The 19409-nt window shown below is 51.1% G+C and overlaps 1 protein-coding gene across 1 annotated transcript; it reads right to left on the bottom strand.

The window, feature by feature from the left end:
• Nucleotides 1–1647: 1647 nt before the first annotated feature.
• On the bottom strand, nucleotides 1648–16680 carry PAQR8 (progestin and adipoQ receptor family member 8). Its single transcript, XM_059843091.1, has 2 exons — nucleotides 16576–16680; nucleotides 1648–6401 (listed from the first exon to the last, which is right to left on the bottom strand). The coding sequence occupies exon 2, from the start codon at nucleotides 6363–6365 to the stop codon at nucleotides 5307–5309; it is 1059 nt and encodes a 352-aa protein (XP_059699074.1). The 5' UTR covers nucleotides 6366–6401; nucleotides 16576–16680; the 3' UTR covers nucleotides 1648–5306.
• Between the last annotated feature and the right edge of the window lie 2729 nt (nucleotides 16681–19409).

The following is a 19409-nucleotide window of genomic DNA, read 5'->3' as shown; positions in this document are numbered from 1 at the left end:
TTACAAAAACATGTAGTGACAGGACAAGGGAATGGCTTCAAAGTGAAGCCAGAGAGTAGATTTAGATTGGGTATTAGGAAGAAATTATTTAGTGTGCGGTTGGTGAGGCCTTGGCACTGGTTGTCCAGAGAAGCTGTGGATGCCCTATCCATGGAAACATTCAAGGTCCAGTTGAATGGAGCCCTGAGAAACGCGGTCTAGTGGAAGGTGTCCCTGGCCATGGGAGGGAGTTGGAAGAAGATCTTTAAGGTCTCTTGCAACCCAAACCTTTCTATGATTCTGTGATTTGCAGCCCAGGAGGTTTCTGGAATGCAGTGCTGGTAACTCCCTCCTCCAAGTGATCAAGGAGCCAACAAGGAGAGGTGCTTTGCTGGACATCAAACTCACCAGCCATGGTTCACTGGAAATGTGGGCGTCAAAAGGAGAGCTGGCTAGTGGAGTTCAGGATCCTGAAGGAAGGGAGAATGGTAAACATCAAACACTAGACTTCAGACCTTGGCCTCTTCAAAGGCCTCTATCCATTTGGTAGAATGCCCTGGGATAAGGAGGCCTGGGAGGAGTCCTCTCCAAGCTCAAGAACAGTCCATTCCAGTGAGCAGGAAGCTGGGCAAAAATGCCAGCAGGCCTGCATGGATAAACAGGGAGCTCCTGGAAAAACACAGAAGCAGCAGAGAGAGGGTGAAAGCAAGGACATGGATAGAAGGGAACACAGAGATTATCTGAGTGTGTGGGGATGAGGAAAGGCAAAGTCCAACTGGAATCTGTTTGGGAATGTCAGAGACAACCAGAAGGGTTTCTATAGGGTGACAAAAGGGAGAGTAGAGAAAATGTTGTGGGCCCATTGCTCAGCAACATGGAACTGGCTACAGAGAACACGGAAAAGCCTTCACCTCAGTCTTTACCAATGAGATCAGCCTTCAGGAACCCCTGGTCCCTGAGAGCAGGGGGAAGGGCTGGAGCAGGGAACATGTGCCTTGGTGGAAGAGGATCGGGTTAGGCAATATTTAAAGGATTTTATAGGTGTGTATAAATCCCTGAAGGGAGACTGCAAAGTGGACAGGGCAAGGCTCTGTACCAGGTCCCAGGGCCAGGACCAGAGGGCACAGGCACACACTGGAACACAAGAGGTTCCTCTGAACATCAGGAAATACTTTTTTACTGTGAGGGTGGCTGAGCACTGGCACAGGTTGTCCAGGGAGGTGATGGAGTCGCCATCCTTGGAGATATTCAAAATCCATCTGGACATGGACCTGGGCAACCAGCTCTGAGTGGCCCTGCTTGAGCTGAGGGTTAGACCAAGTGGCCCCCAGAGATCTTTTCCCAACTCAACCCTTCTGTGACTGTGGATGATGAACTAAAATTTCTCTAATCAGTATCAGGGCAGTTGTTCTGCACTTCCCTTGGGTAAATGGAATGAAATCCAAAAGATATCACGAAACCTTGAAAGTGCTTTGAGATGCACAGATAAAACCACACCTTATTGTTCATTATTGTAATTATAATCTCTCTAATATATCCTCTCTGTAATTATTATCCCTATTTTTTTCTAATGACTCATAACCTTCTGTAGTTGTGCAGTTGTGCATTTGGGAATTTCACACCACACCAATTGTTTTGCTTTCACAGATTTTTTTTTTTCCATTAAAGTTTTTAAATAAAGATCAGTACAGTACAAAGCTTAAAATATCGTCAATGTTTTCAACAATACAAAGTCAGCAGGTGGGAGTTGGGAAGGGGATGGTTAATAAGGAACACTTATATCCTTCCCTGTTTCCCAAAGGAAAAAAATATAAACTCTTTTGTACTTCTGTTTAGTAACAAACAGTGCTTAAAAATAATCTTGTCAGTAAAAGATGTAAATTGCAAGGCACATGAGGAACCTGTCCTTGCCTTGTTACACAAATTAGGCATAAATACAAATTGAAGGCACCTGTCTCCATCCTCCCCTCCTGCTCTGTACACGGAGCAAATCCTGTCAGTGGGAATTGGCTGTTAGGAGCAACCATGGACCATGGAGCAGACAGCAAAGAGGCTGCCCTTGATCCTCAGGTTCCTTCAGAATTAATCCCCAAAAGAAATAGCACAAGGCACATTGGGATGAATTCTCAGGAGCTGTCCTGGTTTGCAAGATCTGAAGGAACACTACCTCAGGACCAGAGATTCCTGAGGGAGAGGACTGTGACCTCAGGGATCCCTGAGAGATCTCAGGTGTGCTCAACCCTTGGTGGTCAGCTCTTCACCAAGCCTGGCCACTGGTACGTTCTTCCCAGGCATGCCTTCTTAGGAACACCAGGATGGAGGAGACCTGCTCCATGCAGTGAGCCCAAGGAGAAGCTCCTGGGGGGCTCAGACAAGCTGAGCATTTATCACAGTGGCACTTTGGCTTTTTCCAGATCCAGCCCTGATGTCCTCTGGATCACTGGCAAAGCTTCCACAGCCACTTCCCAGCTGAGACTGCAGCATGTGGAGTCTGCCCAGGAAGGCAGTCAGTTGCATAAGGTACGAGGATGAAGGAAAGAAAGAAGCTGGTTGGAAGAAGAGGAGGATGGGGACAGGGATGAAGGAAGCTCCAGTGTTGGTGAGCCCCTTGAGACACAAGGGCACATCCTCAGAGCAGCACAGATCTCAGCTCACTCCACCCATCATCGTAACCAGGAGGTTGGCTCCAGGTGGGAGTGCAGGGCCACATGGAGATGGGCACAGCTTCACCTGAGGGGAAACGTGGGAGTGTGCAAAACTACCTCCACTGTCACACCACTGCTCCACTGTCCACTTCTGCTCAGCCAGGGAGGGGAAAATATGATCAGAAGTACCTTGGAAAAGCCATGTGGGCTCCTCTCCCTGTCCCTGTACGAGACAGAATTACCATACTCACCCTCCTTGAACAAGGGCAGGGCATGTCATCCATTTTCAAACCCTCAGAGAAGGGGATACCTGGGTCATCCCTTCCTTTGGTCCCAGTATAACTCCAGATAGCAGCAGAGCAGGTTTGCTATTACCAGCCATGCCCAATCTTTCTCCATTTCATCCCACAAATGAGCTCTGGACCAGCCCGATTTACCTCTGCTTCTGCACAGAAACCCACTGACACCATCCAGCCAGTTCCACACCCAGAGCCTTGTTCTGCCTTACCCACCACAAAACCAAGGCAAATTAGCCTGTGAGAAAAAGCTGCTTGCACTGGAAGCCTTTTCTCAGACTGGGAGGAGACCCAAAAACAAAGCCAGAGGCCATGGAGGGAGCATTCCATCGGTGCAGCTGAGTGAGCTGAGCAGCCAGCTGCCATGCAAGGAGGAACTGCTGCTGGACTCCACTCCAGCCCTTCCCTGCCAGCAGCTGCATTGTCCAAGTAAGTTGGCTCAGAATTAAAACCAGCCGAAAATTACTGACATTTTTTCAGTAGGATTGGTTTCCCAAAGGTCCCTCTCCCGTCACTGGCTCACTCTGTGGTGAGATGAACTTCTGTGCATGGGAAGAGGTTTAACAAGGTGCAAGCGGGACCACCCCTGCTTGGCATCTCCCCTGAGGAGGATTTTCTTCTAGGTCAGCATGGCTGTACCATCTGTACCATCAAAACACCCTATGAAATCAAGTGATTAATTTCTAAGCTGAGGCCAAGACTGATGAGAAAGGGTGGAGCTGATGACCTCCTGAAGGCTTTCCTATGACTTCTTCTCCTATAATCCTATAGCAAACTTACTTCCCTCTCTCTTTGTATTTAATTTTCTAAAGGGCCATGAGTCCCAAATTTACCTGCTAAACACAGGACCAGCATAGTGCCAATCTACAGGTCTGTTTTCCACCACCTATTAACAAATCTGTTGTCCAGTCCACCTCGCTCCTCCAGCAGGACAGCACTGTTTCCTTCAGGTTAATCTTAACCCAGCTAGGAGGCTCTGCAGATATAAAATCCCTTCTGGAGGGAAGGGCAAAACCTCTCTGGGTAACAAATCCCAGGCACACACATGGAACATGAACACACACACACCTCAAGAGCTGAAACACAGATGAAGTGCAGAAATCAGTGCTTGTCCTCACCAACCATATCCCCAGCCCTACACTCTGCCTGCTCAGAACCAGCAATCACAATTCCTTTGCCTGCCCTTGGGCTCAATGAGACAAATCCGTGGCTGGGATAGATCCCATGGATTCCTTGGTTTTAGCAAGGATTTAATCCTTCTTGGTGGCTCCATGTTCAATATTCCCCCAAGGCAAGCACTGAATAGATTCTTTTAGTGGGAGACACAGTAATACAGCCTTTGTTACCTTGGACAGGAGTGACCCATGGACATTAAGTGACCCTGACCACTATCTTTGCTACTCCACATAGGAATCACCAAGTCCCAAGGACAAACCCATCCTGAGGTTGTGCAGGACTCTCCTTTACTTTTGCTGTTTCACCTTCATCTAATACTGATAAAAACATGCCAGAGTCACAGCCCCACTCATCATAGAACAGCATCCTGCAGCTTCAAGGTCAGCTTTCCCACAATGCTCACCAAGGACACAAAGCACCATTAAGAGGGGAATGAAAACTCCACCTCCCCACAGTAGTGCTGTTGGAAGAGCAGAGCCTTTTCTGTATCAAACAGATCGCATTCAAGTTAGTCCACATTTCACGGACATTGGTAGAGGTTGGTCAGACTCCCTAGACAGATGACACAGACCGTTTGTCCCAAAGGACGCCAGGTCAAGCCAGGATCTCCAAGGATGCTTTCCCAAAGCCACCTAAGCAACCTAACATTGACACCCTTGACAAGGGGAGCTCAGAGAGAACCTGGCTGGAACGGGAAAAGGATTCTAGCAGCCACAGTGCCACATGTGCCCTCACACCTGAACCCTTGAAACACAAACTTTCTGAAACCTTCCTACTGCCTTTGATAGGAACAGTTCTCACACAGATATGGCCAAACCCAGAGAGGTCATCATATCCAGCTGTGCTCCGCATGGTGTTGTGAGCCCTGGCACACCCTTCTGCAGTCCCACAGCCTCCAGGCTACCCTCCCTGACCTTCAGCAAGGTCTTACCCACAGCTCTACCAGAATGAACAAGGAACCTCTGCCTGTTTCAGCATCCTTGGTTCAGTGACTTGTTCTGGCTTAAAACATTCCATGTCCCCCCCAGATGGCAAAAGGCAATCCCTGCTGTGAAAATGCATCCAGCATGAAGTGTCCAGCCCTCCATCTGAATCCAGGGTCCTGGTTAGTCACGGCATGTTAGGCAAGTAAGACAGTCATGTCTCTAGTATGTTATGCCTTTTTTCTTGATTTTCTCTGGCGATGTCATGCCTGTCACGTCCGTGACTCTCAGGAGTCCTTTTTAGCCAGGCTGGCCTTGATCCTGCATCGCAAGATGTAAGCTGTGATGGCACTACAGGCCACCAAGCCAAAAAAAGAGATGCAGGAGAGATAAACAGTGAAAGGCCTATGTCTCTTCAGGAAAATCTCCTGCCTGTTCTTATAATCCAAAAGAATGGCCTCCAGCTGTGACAGGGTGCAGATGGCCAGGAAGGTGTGGAAGATCTGGTGGGCGTGGCCAACAATATCGCAAGAGCCAGGAAAGTATTTCTCAGGGACAGGGCAGGAAAAGAAATAAGCACTGATTAGGAAAAACAGTATCTGGTACGTGTGGTACCAAGCAGCATCCTCCTCACAGCCCCCCAGGTGACACACAACCACCCTGTGAGCCACAGGACTGATATCCAGGATGAAAGCCAGCCCTGCTGGGATCACCTGGCACATCTTCCTCATGATGGGGTAAGGCCGTCGGTACCGGTATTTGGCGTAGCAGCAGCCGGCACAGGACAACCAGCCGCAGAAAGCTGCTGCTGGCAGGAAGAAAAGCCAGAATTTGTCGTACCAGGCTTGGTCAGAGCTGTAGTAGAAATGAGCCAGGGCACTGCCATACTGGTAGATGCTGACTCCAACATAGTCAACGAAGTAGAAGGTGTAGTGGTACAGCTCTGACTTGGACTGCAGCAGGTGGGCCAAGAGGCTGCAGGTCAGGTAAGTAACAGAGGAGAGGACAAAAATGAGCAACGGCAAGGACCAGGCATCCACAGGCAATTGCTCGGCGTCCACAAACGTCTTGAACCTCAGCAGCACAGCCAGCGCCGCCAGGAGATGAGTCCACACGTTGACCACCTCATTGTGCTTCTGGAAGAGGCTGAGGAAGTAGTAGCGCCAGTCCTGGCCGGTGGGGCGGTACCCGCTGTGGATGTAGGGCTCGCGGAAGAGCTGCGGCACCTCGCACTCCTTCACCGTGCAGGGCATCTTGGGGAGGCCGTCCTCCAGCAGCCGGGGCAGCCGGCTGAGGTGCTGCCCACTGAGGGACAGAGTGCTGAGCCGCTCCAGGATGGCTGTCATCCTTCAGCCCTGCACCAGGGAACGTCTCTTCCTGCCCTGAGGGGATGGGAGAAAGAGGAAATATTAATGGTGGTGCACCGGGGAGAAGAGCATGCTGCCATTCCCAGTGGGATTAACCATGGCACCATGGAGACGCTGGCCCTTAGAGCACCTACCAGTTCCTGAAGGGGTTCCAGGAGAACTGGAGAGGGACTTGGGACAAGGGCCTGGAAGGACAGGACAAGGGGCAATGCCTGCCCACTGCCAGAGGGCAGGGATAGATGGGATACTGGGAAGGAATTCTTCCCTGTGGGGGTGGTGAGGCCCTGGCACAGGGTACCCAGAGAAACTATGGCTGCACCTGAATCCCTGGAAGTGTCCAAGGCCAGGCTGGACAGGGCTTGGAGCACCCTGGGATAGTGGAAGGTGTCCTTGCCCGTGGCAGGGTGTTGGGTCAAGATGGTCTTTCAGGTCCCTTCTAACCCAAACCATTCCATGATTTTATTAATATAGTCAAATTTAGGGGTACCAGATCTCCTGGAGAGTTAGAGAAGGGTCTGAGGGAGTACCAGATTCCCAGGGATATCTGTTCCCTGACTTAAATTCAGCACAGAGGGGGATGGGAGAGCCCTGTCCCTGCAGGTCAGCCTGCATCAGATGGGCACAACAATGTCACAAGCCTGCCCTTCCTCCCCACTTCCTCAGGCAGTCACCTTGGAGCGTGTTCAGGAGCCACAAGCTGCCAACAAGGGGCTGCAGGAAGCAGTTAGTTGGCAAGAAAGCATCTGATGATTTATGAAGGTGATTTTTCACCTCTTACCCCAGAACAAAATGCTCAGGGACAAAACTGGGATGTAAATTACTCATCTAAGGGATAAACAGCCTGTCTGCAGATGAGTTAAGAGGGTCCCAACCAAATCATGGAGGTTGCAAAGAAACTTAACCTTCCCTGTCACACAACTTTCCCATGGATTACTACTGTAGTGAGTATGGCAGAGGGAGAAGTGGAGGAATCCACAGTCCCAAACCTGCAGCCCTTATCCCTCCAGTAAGTAAGAAGCATCAGGACTGAGAAGGACTGAAGAAATGAGAAGCTTCACATCCAAGTTGGCTGCAGTTTGGGTACAGCATCAGAGCTTTGAGAGCACCCATGGAGCCAATGCTGAGGGACTGCCAGAGAAATCCCTGGATGCTCAGAGCAGCCAAAGCCAGTGCTGGGCACTCCTCTGCCTGCTCTGCTCCTTGGTAACCTTCAGGCTTGCTAAGCTCTGGCTGGCAAGATTCATATTCAGGGCACAGCAGGGTCCTAATGTGTAGAGAACAACTCCTGGCATTAAATTAATTCCCAATACCCCCTGTTTCCCAATAACCTAGATACCCCTCTTCCCTGCTGGTGTTTGTGTTATACAAAATAGAGGAGAATTCCTCACAAATGCACATGGTAAACTGAAATTGATGCTGCTGGGGCACCACCAGACTGTGCAGGGCTATGGTTACTCCTGTGAAACCAACCCACACAGGTTTGCAGGAGCAGAATCTGTCTCCTAAGCTTATATGCACACAACTGGAGGTGCAGGGGATGGAGGAAGCAATAAAAAAAATAAATTAAAAAAAAAAAAAAAAGGGAAACACATGTAAGTATTTTGCCTGAGTGTGGAAAACAGCCAATTTTTCTGCTGTCACAATTTTTCTCCTACCAGCTGTGTCCAGTGGTGAGACATCAACAGTTTGTGTGGGCACCTGGTCTAGTGAAGGTGTCCCTGCCCATGGCAGGGGGCTGGAACTAGAGGAGCTTTAAGATCCCTTCCAACCCAAACCAGTCTGTGATTCCATGATGGGAGATCCCTGCTAGACTGTGATACAGAGGACATGACAGTGTTAAACACCATGAGAGAGTTTCTGAAAGCAAGGAGGTGGGACCTGACAGTCCAGGGTGAGACAGCACAAAGAGCAAAGTCAGAGCAGACTCTCAAGCAGGCAGCAAGTCTCACTTCCTGTAGAAACCCAAAGCATCTGATAAGAAACAAAATATTTCCATACTGCTTCTGTATTCTAGCAGAGGGGAGTTATCATAATTAGTTTTCATTTTCCAGAAAATTCTTTCTGCCCTACACTGCCTTGGCTTTCTCCTTTAGCGTCTCTCAAGGCTGGAGGGTTTTTTCTCTGTTTGCCACAGGGGATTTTGTCTGCTGTGTTTGATGGAGCTGCCTTACCCACAGAAGGCAAAATGGTCCCTGGAAATGCTGTTTTAGTTTCACAAATGTATAATTCTGAAGAGAGCACACTTGCTGGGCAGTTAATGTTGTGCACACTCATAAAGACTTTTTTTCTCTCCTAAGGGTCTGCAGGGTCCTGATCTATGATGGGACATGCAGTTCATTCAGCAGGTTGTGTATCCCCGTGGAGTTACATGCCAAAATCTAGGCAGGCAAGGCAAATTTTGACTTTGGGGCAGTCCTATGAGGGCAAGGTGTGAACAGGAGGCAATACTCACTCTGCCCTGTTCCAATGCACAGCCAATCAATTCTAGCTTCTTGTAGCTAGTGGAGTTCATTCATAAATCACGGAATTGTGGAGTGATGGATGGAAGGGATGTTAAAGATCACCTCATTCCAGCCTCCTGCCATGGGCAGGGACACCTTCCACTATCCCAGGTTGCTCCAAGCCCCATCCAACCTTGGACACTTCCAGGGATGGAACAACCACAACTTCTCTGGGTAACCTGTACCAGGGCCTCACCACCCTCACAGGGAAGAATTTTTTCCTGCCCCTGGCAGAAGAGTTGGAACAAAATGATCTTTCCAACCCAGACTGTTGCGGTGTGAAGCAATATCCTGTCCCAGTTCCTTCTCAGGTGTGCCAACCTCTTCCTTCCCCTACCCCTTGCCCCCTTTCCGAAGTGATGTCCATCAAGCTCCACATACCAGCAAGGGCATCGTGTGATTGGCAGAAGTTCAAAAGATGCTTCTCAGACCTGGGGTCATTGTCCAGGTGTCATTGTCCCCTGAGACCCTCCCCCTCCCACCTGGTTGGTGGCTCACCTATCCTTTCCCTCCCCCCTCCCTGTGAGCTTAAAAGTCACGGAGACCATGCGGTCAGTATTCTGTTGGAGCTGTTACCAAGATTCAGAGCTCTGTGACCCTGGAATAAAACTCTGGATTTAACCCTCCGGTGGAATCCGCTCCCTTTCCTCTTCACCATCGCCTAAACCTTTTCCACCAGAGGTAAACTGAGTTTCTACCATGCCTGGACTTGTTCCAAGTGCCTAACTGCAACTTCCAGCCAGCCAAAGGTGTCTCTGGGGTGAAGTACCACAGCTGCCACCTTTGGTCCAGAGCAAGGGCTGGACGAGCCCAGGCACGTTCCACCCAGCAATACTGGAATTTTATTCTAATACCAGACCATTCTGGGATTCTATGATTCAATGATCATGATGGTGAGGCAGAAGAAGGACATGCTGAAGTTCCTTACGTCTTGGAGAACACAGAGTATAGACAGAATGAACCCCAGCAGAACAGGAACTGAAAACATCCAAGAGGGCACATCTGCACGCATAGGGCAAGAGAGACCTGCAGAGAGCAGAGGCGGTGCTGCTCTCCTGTGGAGAAACCTGCTGAAAACTGCACATAAAACAGTAAAGGCAACACATGGGAGGGTGGCAATTGAGCCTGGGAATAGGAATGCATGGGAATGCAGTCCATGGCCTGCCTGCTTTGCATGCTGACAAGGGTGTGAGAGAGACAGGCAGCTTCTGTCCCAGGCACAGCCTGGCTCCGGCTTGCACCGCTCGTACTCATGCCAGGATTTTGCCAAGGTCTCTCATCCCCGGAGCTCAGTGCATGCAGCGAGCATCGCCTCAGAGAGCCTGGGCACTGCACATCTCCCTGACAGCACAGATTATTCTAGGCAGGCTTTCAGAGCTGGAAAATGCCAGTTTTAAACAGGCAGTGAAGGGCAGAGATTTTCAAAATAATAGTCCGAAATCACAAGAAACACATCTGATATGGGCTGAACACTGCTAAATCAGGAACCTGGTACTCTGCTTATTTCAAACCTTGTGATGTGAGTGAGTGAGAATAAGTTGGCAGCTTCCAGCGATCATGTGATGGGACAAAGTGACGAGCAATTAACGTTAGAAAAGAGAGAGAAAGAGAAAAAAAAACCCAACAAAAAACACCAACCCAGAAACCCAAGGTCAGCACTGGCTGTTTCACTTTCACAGAGCCCCTATTCTTTTCCCTTCACGGGGGCGTAGGAGCAGCTGAAAGCCACATTCATCGGCGGGGTGTCTCGTTGAGATTCCGTCCTCACTCCCATCTCCGGGGGATTCAGTTATTTTGGCTGCTCCCAATTAACAGCAACCAAGTATCGTTTGTTCAGGGAGGGAGCTGCAAGGCGAGAAGGAGGGCGTGGATGATGGCCAGGCTGGATCATGACATCCACAATAAAAACTCCCGGCACAGGAGGAGAACGATCCTGTTCCAATTTTTCTCTCCTTTTTGAAGAGGGTAATTGGAAACCCGAGCTTTTTTCCAGCTCTTTTGCTTTTTGGTCACAGTCTGATGGAAGGGTTTGAATGAGAAAATTTCCTACAGAGTATGGTCGATTTTCCCACCAGTCTGGCCCCCGAGTTCACTGTCTGGGATTGAGGCTGGACCAATGTGATAGATTTGCTTGCAGGCTGGTGTTCAGATATCAGAGGTTTACACAGGCTTCCAAAAAGGCAGTAATTCCTGGTAAACAAAGCAGGGAGAACCAGGGGTACCCAGCTTTGGGGAAGTCTTTAATAAATGCATGGCATTTAAAACAGGGAAAAAAAAAAAAGAAGTAGTGGTTGTGGAGAGCATGAAAATAACAGCAGCGGCCAACAGACTGGTTTGGAGAGCTGCAGGTGATTAATGCCTGAATTCCTCTCTTCTGGCAGTTGAGCAAAAGTCCCAGGGGGGACTCCAGGTCATTCTGAAGCTTTGGGTTTTATTGTGACCCATTCCTACATGGGGTTAACTTTGGTGTCACAGCTCTTAGTGCAGCATGATGGCAGGGAGCAGTTCAGCTCTGGGAGAGGCTGAACCCAGCTCAGATGCACTGAATAAGCCCCATCCCAAACCCTGTTGTCTGAAGGCTGGTCCTTCCTGAGCACAAACATCTCCTCCTGTAATTAAACCATTCTGAAGGGCTGGAGAAAACTTTGAAAGACCATCCTGGGAGCACAGTGCCAGCTCCTCCATCCTATTCTTGCCCCGTGTTTTGGAAAGGCCTCTCCAGAGCTGAGAAAATAAGAGACCATGGACTGGCTCAAGAAGCAGTTCCTGTGCAGTCTTGGTATTACCTGCTTCCTTCTCCTGACACAGATTTAGGTGCCAATATTGCTCTGGACTGCAGCAGGAAACACTCAGAGCTCAGATCCCTTCTGTGAGGAGTTACTGCGATTTACAACCAGCACAGGTTGCCCAGAGAAGCTGTGGCTGCCCCTGGATCTCTGGAAGTGTCCAAGGCCAGGCTGGATGGGGCTTGGAGCAACCTGGGATAGTAGAAGGTGTTTCTGCCCATGGCAGGCAGGTGGAACTGGGTAAGCCCTTATGTCCCTCCCAACCCAAACCACTCTGTGATTCCATGATTTGATGGTCTGTGTCAGGGACCAGCCCTGCCAGGGCAGGCAGCAGGGTGTGAAGAACTTATCTACGCTCCAGCATCAGAGAGCGGAAAAGAAGTAGAAATCCCCACAATCAGAGAGGGGCCAGGTGCTTGAGGCTTCTCTAAACTGGTCTTACACTTTCCCATTTAGGACATGGGGATATCATCTACCTGAAGGAAATGAGATCTTGTGCTCCTAATGCACTGGGCAGTGCTGGGACTACTTAACAGTGAATTGCACAGAAGATTTTATTTCCCTCAAGGCACTTAGGCACCCTGTTAGATCTACATCAGCCCAATTCCTGTTACTCCTCTGACAGGGACCTGCACAGGTTGGGACGCTCTGGAAAATAAAAGGTGATGCCATGTGATTTACTGAAGGGCACAACTTAAAACAACCTGATCTCTTCAGAAAAAAGGTCAAAATAACCTTGTGGTAAATTTCAAATAAAAGAAGATGGCTCAAATTCTCCCTTCCTCCATAAACGCACACGCACACACACACACACACACACACACACACACACACACACACACAGTGCAGCCCGAGCAGGGTTTGTCCAAGCTTGTATCCTGTATCCCTCAGGAAACGAACGCCCTGTGATGCTGGGAGACGAGCCATGAAAGCCAGTGGGAGGTGGCAGGATCCCCCACGGAAGCCACGGCAGTGTCAGCTCCCCTGCAATTCCTGGCCTGGCAGTGAGCTGGGCCAGCAGCCAGCTCAGCCGTGCTGGGCAGCAAGTGCCTCTCGACATGGGCTCAGTGTTGCCTGAGCTTTGGGATGGGGCCAGGGGATGAGAGCAGTGGAGCCAGCACAGGCAATGCTGTGCTCAGAGGGCACAGAGCAAAAACAAAGCTGCTGGCAAATGCATCCCAAAAAGGGGGGCGCCCCTGAGGCCCTGTGGTGTTTGGGGGAGTAAAGCAGGGGAATGGAACCCGAAAGTTAGGAAACTAAAGGTTGAATGGGGCTGGTGGCTTTGTTGTGAGAATCCAAGCATCACGTGCAAGGAGGGGGTTGATTTTCACAACATTAGGTTCTCAGAGATCAGCCGGGCTGGCTGGGCCATTCCTGTGCTGCTGCCCCACTCAAATGGGGGGCCACACACAAACTGTCAGCCAGGAACAACTCCTGCACCCTCCTATCTCCCAAACCATGTTAGGGAATGGCACCGTTCTGGTTTGCTGTGATAGCACAGCTGCAGTTTCCTCATGCCTAACCCAGCTTAGAGCTTGGTGATGCTGCTGATAACACAGCCAATAATTCCTGAAAATAAAAAAAAAAAAAACACCTGCAGAATTCACTAATTCTGCTCACAGATCCTGACTGAGAATTCCCTTCTCTGGCAAATCCACTCCCCCTGTATCAAAATTTGCTCAAGGGCGAGGTAATATTCTGCAGCTTTTCTCCCTGATCTCACTAATCCTTTGCTGTTTGTGCTTTCCTGATCCCCTCACCACTTTCTTTTCCCACACACAACCAACACAGCACCCGATGCTTTGGGGCTAGATTTCAGGTGGCTGTGAAATCCCTGGATGAGTACACCAGGAACCAAACCAGACCAGGACATAGTCCCAAACTATAACCATCAGGTTGCTGAAGTGTCAGCACACCCCTGGGCATGGTTTTGGTCCTGCCACCCCCACCAGTCCCTGCCTGCTGTATTCAGCCATGCAGAGATCACTAATAGACTGGGGCTGACCCTTTCCAGAAACTAGAACTGTGACAGCAAAGTGCCTGGGAGTTTTCCCCTTGCACTGACTGAAAAAGGAGCCTGGATTTGTCACACTGGCATCCCACTTTCACCTCCTAAACCTCCTTTAGCACTAATCTTCCTTCAGTGCAGATCTAGAACTGGGAACTCCTGCTAGCACAGGGAAATCTCAACAAGCCAGCCAATCCCTCCCTGCTCAGATCCATCTGCTGATGGGACAACCCTGGAACCATCTGCCTGAGGGCAGAGCGACCAAACCAAACTGGCTGTGTGCTATTTGTGGGTTCAAATCATCCCCAAAAAACTTCCGGGCTGTGGCTACTCAGCTCTGTTGTCATCCACAAAAGCCTCTTGCACAAAAACATTTTTTTTAAGGCTGTGGATTTTAGAGCTTTGGTCACTCGAAAAAAATGTATATAAATCATGCAGAGCCCTGCGGCTGCTGCGGGCAGAGAGGAGGCACTGCCAGGGAGAGACTGCAGCCCTGTGCCAACCCTGTGGAGCTGTGAGCTCTCCTCTCCCCTGCACTAAAAGTCTTTGTCCCTATCCTGAACCTTGTCCCATTTAACCCCATGGCCTCTCCCAGCCAGGTTCTAGGTTTGCACTGACAGAATAGATGCCTTTCCTGGAGGTTACAAAGCTCCAAGGAAGAGCCAGATGGCAGATTCCCTCCACAAAAGGCATCCAGGCTGTGGTGCATTCACTTGCTTAAAACCCTAGCCAATCCCAAGGATTTGGTGGGGCTTGGAGGGTGGGAATGAGATGGGAGCAAGCTTCCCCTTACTATCTGGAAGTGCCCAAGGGCAGGTTAGACAGGGCTTGGAGCAACCTGGTCTAGTACAAGGTGTCCCTGTCCATGGCAGGGAGTTGGAACTGGACCATCTTTAATGTCCCTTCCAACCCAAACCATTTCACAATTCTGGGATGGATGAAGCTTATAAGGTATGGCATCTGTACAGCTGCAGCCTCCAGCAGCCTCCCTGGGTATTTATTCTTCTGAAATTTACTAATGATTAATTGTTTATACAATTAAAGGACCACTGGTCTGACCCCATGAGCAAGGGTTACCCCGTAAACTGGCAGATAAAAAATTAAGCTGGTGCCTGACTCAAGACGTGCAAGTAGCTGCAAGCTCATGCATGTGACCTGGTGATGGCACCTCTCTTGTCCCCAGGTTCGCTGGCATGGCCATCCCTCCCTGCCATCCCTCCCTGCATCCACAGGGACACAGCCCTCAGCTCAGCCACAGGCTGCGGCTGCAGCTTCAGCGTAAACAAATAAAAGCAATTAATGTCCAGGAAACAGAAAATCCTGCAGGGTGCAGGGCTGTTAACCCACACCTTCCCCAGCTGTGTGGGAGGGAATGTGCAGCGGTGTGGTTTGGCCTGATGAGCCCTGAGTGGGTTTCTAGGAACTGTTTGCAGCACATATCACCACAGCACCAAAAGGCAGGAGCACAGTCTGCTGCTAGAACTCAGAATTCACGGCTGCCTGTCCCCTCCCTGCCCTGGCAGAGGGCAAAACCAGACTTCAGACCTGGTGGATTCATCCTTTTCATGACCTTTCTGTAGCTTTGCTCTTTTTCAAAGACTGTTGCCAGGGAAGGATTACATTCCTCATCCTAATCTGCAGCAAGCCATCCTAGAATCCCAAAATGTTCTGGGTTGGAAAGGACCTTAAAGCTCATCTCATTCCAACCCTCCTGCATGGGCAGAGCACCTTTCACTAGACTAGGTTGCTCCAAGCCTCATCCCACCCAAAAATCCTCCAACTAGCGATATTTAAATCAATTTCCAGCTCTGAAGCCACAATCCCACAAGAAGTGCACCTCTCCATCCCAGTAAAAACCTGTGTGCCCCTGTGTGTCACCTTGGCACAGCTAATGGGATGCTCCATACCCAACCCTGCTCATTCCAGGGAGGAATTGGTTTGGCACCAAACAAACAACTTTTAAATGTTTACCTGAACTTATATATCTATATATTTGTGTTCAAGAAAACCAGAACATTTTAAGACTGTCCACAATATTTCCCTCCCCGCCCTTGAAAAAAAAAAAAAAAGAGAGATGCCTGTGGTGTTTTCAGCCAGGAAAACATCCAGATGAGATATAGGGGGGACATGACCCCGAAGTGTCCTGGGGAAGATCAGCAGGGAACAATCCTTCGGTGACCCTTTAGAGACGCGCCCCAGCTCGTGTCTGCGCAAGGAGCAGGCAGCAGCTCCAAGGCAAACACCGGGAGCTGGTTCTTCTCCCAGCTCACGGCTGAACTATGCATCTCCTTCCCGTGGCCTCCAGAGCTCCCCGGGTGTCAAAGTCGTTAAATGAAAATCCGCCCACAGCCATTTCAAACAAACACGGAGGAAAACCACTGCCCACCTCTATCCTTCAGGAAGCCCTTGAGATACAGGTAACGGGGGAATTTAAGGCAAAATCCGTGTCTCCCTGCTCATCCCTGCCCTCCTTAAGCTCTTCCCCAGCACCCACCTGACCACTGGACAGACCTCGGCCGGATGAACCACAGTTGTGCGTGGCACGGAGGGAAAGATCCCGCATCCCCCCGCATCCCAGGGGTGTCTGCAAGCACCAGGTACCGCACACCGACCACCCCCGCACACATCCCGGCATCCCGCTTCCCCTGCTAGGAACGATGCTCCCGGCGCGGCGGGGATGCAGGAGCGCACCGGGAGCTCGCTGGGGACCCTCGGGTGTCCCGGCGGGAGAGGACGGGACCGCAGGGAGGGGATCGCCCGCAGTGTCCGCTCGCAGTGCCCGCACTCAGTGCCTGCTCTCCATCTCCCGCACTCCATGTCCACACTCACCTCCCGCACTCAGTGGCCGCACTCACCCCCTGCACTCAGTGTCAGCTCTCCCGTCCCGCACTCACCGCTCTCAGTGCCTGCTCTCGGTGTCCCCTCGGTGTCCGCTCTCCCCTCCCCTGTCCCGCTGCCGCCGCCGAGTCCCGGCGCCGCCGCCTCCGGGAGCCCCCGCTGCCGCCCCGCGCATGCGCGCCCCGCCCCGCCCCGGGGTGGCCCCGCGGGCCGAGCCCGGCCCGGCCCGGCCCGGCCCAGCCCGGCCGGACAAAGCGGGGTTCAAGCCCGCGGCACCACCCCGATCCCGTCACCCCAGCCCAGTGACACATCCGGGAGAGGGGTGTAAAGTCACAGACTCACAGAATCGTTCAGGGTGGGGGAGATCTCCGAGGTCATCGAGTCCAGCCTGTGACCGGTCCTCAGTGCAGAGCCCTGAGTGCCCCGTCCTGCTGTTCCTTGGACACGTTCAGGGATGGGGATTCCAGCACCTGCTGGGCAGTCCCTTCCAATGCCTGACCACCCCACTTCCATGAAGAAGTTCTCCCTCATGTCCAACCTGAACCTCCTCTGGCCACAGGTTGCGATTCTGTCCCTTTGTTCTGTCCCTGTTCCCTGGGAGCCCGACCCTCCCCTGGCCCCTTCTGCCATGGAGTTGTGCAGAGCCAGAAGTTCTCACCTGAGCCTCCTTTTCTCTAGGCTGAGCCCTCCAGCTCCCTCAGCTGCTCCTCATAGGATTTCCAAGTCAGTGCAAGGTGGTTTGGGATGGGAAGGGACCTTTGGATGTCACCTGGTTCAGCCCCAAAGATCACTTTCAAAGATGGAGATTCTACTTTTAAAGTAAAAATCACAGGACCAGGGGCTATGGGCACCCACTGAAACACAGGAGATTCATCTGAACACCAGGAAACACTTTTTTACTGTGAGGCCAAGAACTGGTACAGGTTGCCCAGCAAGAGGTACCTCCATCCTTTGAGATATTTAAAATCCATCTGGACATGGACCTGGGCAACTTGCTCTGTGTGGCCCTAAATGAGCAAGGGGGCTGGACCAGATGACTTCCATGGAGTGGGGGGAACCCCCTGATTTCTGTGCTGTGGACATGCAAGTGTGGAGGAGCAGATGATTTTCCACAAGATTTCGAGGCTAAAGGCAGTATGGCCTCAAGCCAGCTGCCAGCACCAAAATCTTTGGGCTCCAAAAAACAGGCATTTGCACCCAAATGGGCTTTCAGGAGCAGCCCTCTGGGCTCCTGAGCTGTGCCTGAGAAATGTGTGGGAGAGGCTGGTGGATCCTGGATGGAGCTGTGCCAAAGCCACAGTGGTGGGTTCAACTGTAGGGTCACCATGACCTCAGGAGCAGGTTTATTTATGAGTTACAGAGTTTGTCCTCTCCAGGCCCTGCCTCAGCTGGTTCATGCAGGTGCTGCTGCTCCAGCCTGTCAGAACCACTGGTTTTTGATGGGTTTATGAGGAAAACAGAAGCACTGCTTGTTCTGCAGGGAGAGGATCCAGAGAGAGGCAGCCCAGGAATGTGACTTTGTGGCTCTGATAAGATCTCTGCAGCCTGGGTGAAGGTTCAGCACATCCCAGCACAAATCTCACAGCATGTGTGAGAGCCAGTGCCCCCAAAGTGAGGAGGGGAAACATCCAGGGTGAAGAAGGTGGGGAGGAACCTCAATTTTTCCTTGTCATTGCACTCAGGGACGTGGATGCGATACAACTGGCAGCTACAAACCCCCAGAGTGACATCTTGCACTCATTTTCTGTCCCTCTAAGACATCTCCTGAAAGACCCATAATACTGCACCATCTTCCTCCTCCATTCCTGAAACAGGGAGGGAATTCTGCCCTCTGCTTCATTCTGGTGAGACCCCACCTGCAGAGCTGCCTCCAGATCTGGGACCCCCAACAGCAGAAGGATGTGAAGCTGCTGGAGAGAGACCAGAGGAGGCCACAGAGATGCTCCAAGGGCTGGAGCCCCTCTGCTCTGGGGCCAGGCTGAGAGACCTGGGGTGTTCCCCTGGAGATGAGAAGGATCCAGGGAGAGCTCAGAGCCCCTTCCAAGCCTAAAATGGTTCCAGGAGAGCTGGGGAGGGACTGGGGACAAGGGACAGAGGAACAGGACAAGGGGCAAGGAGCAGTGGAGGGCATAGGAGGTGGGACATAAAATACAACCCAGGCAGTTGGGGATGGTGGGAGGTGACATCCCTGCTGCAACCTGGACACTGCAATGCTGCCAGGCCACCTGCACCTGTTTAACACCAGTGAAAGGTTTTTACCTCATTTAACCTCAAGGCATGCCCCAAGGCAGCCATGGGAAGGGCAGAGGGCAGCTCTGTGTGGGATAACTGCTCTCCTGGGGGGTGCTGACAACCTGTTCTGCACCCCAAGCCCGGTGGATTCTGCACAGTGAGAGCTCTGATCACTGGCTCTCAGTTGAGTGGTACCAGGCCATGCCCTGTAGTTCATCTCAAACTTACCCTGCTGTGCTGCAATCCCTGTTACTCGCTACCATTGGCATTTTAAACCCTGAAATGAATCACTCAGCTCCCTCCAAGTCAAAACCCAGGTGTGGTTGTGTTTGCCCAGGAGATTAGTCCCAGAGTCAAGACTGGGTTGTACCAGGCTGAGCTCTCCCTACCCTCTACAGTCATCTGATGATTCAAACACACTTTGTCCCCTCAAACATGTCCTGAATGCCTTAATTCCCCACCCAAATGTGCATCACAGAGTGGTTTGGGTTGGAAGGGACCTTGGAAGGGACCTGCAAAAGGTTGTCCTGTTATTTATAGGTGCTTAGAGTTATTACTCAAAAGAAGGATCTTCTTTTGTGGATCAGGGTCTCCCTCCACCAAGCATCCACAGAAACCATGTCCACACTGTGCTGCTGAGGAGCAACATAGCAGCTTT

This window comes from Haemorhous mexicanus, chromosome 3 (genome assembly GCF_027477595.1).
Source record: "Haemorhous mexicanus isolate bHaeMex1 chromosome 3, bHaeMex1.pri, whole genome shotgun sequence".
Lineage (NCBI taxonomy): Eukaryota > Metazoa > Chordata > Aves > Passeriformes > Fringillidae > Haemorhous > Haemorhous mexicanus.
The sequence above is the reverse complement of the archived record's forward strand: the minus strand, read 5'-3'. Positions and strand labels throughout refer to the sequence as shown.

What these genes read in the sequence shown, in the direction of transcription:
- PAQR8 (XM_059843091.1), bottom strand. Translation starts at nt 6,365, where the DNA reads ATGACAGCCATCCTGGAGCGGCTCAGCACTCTGTCCCTCAGTGGGCAG.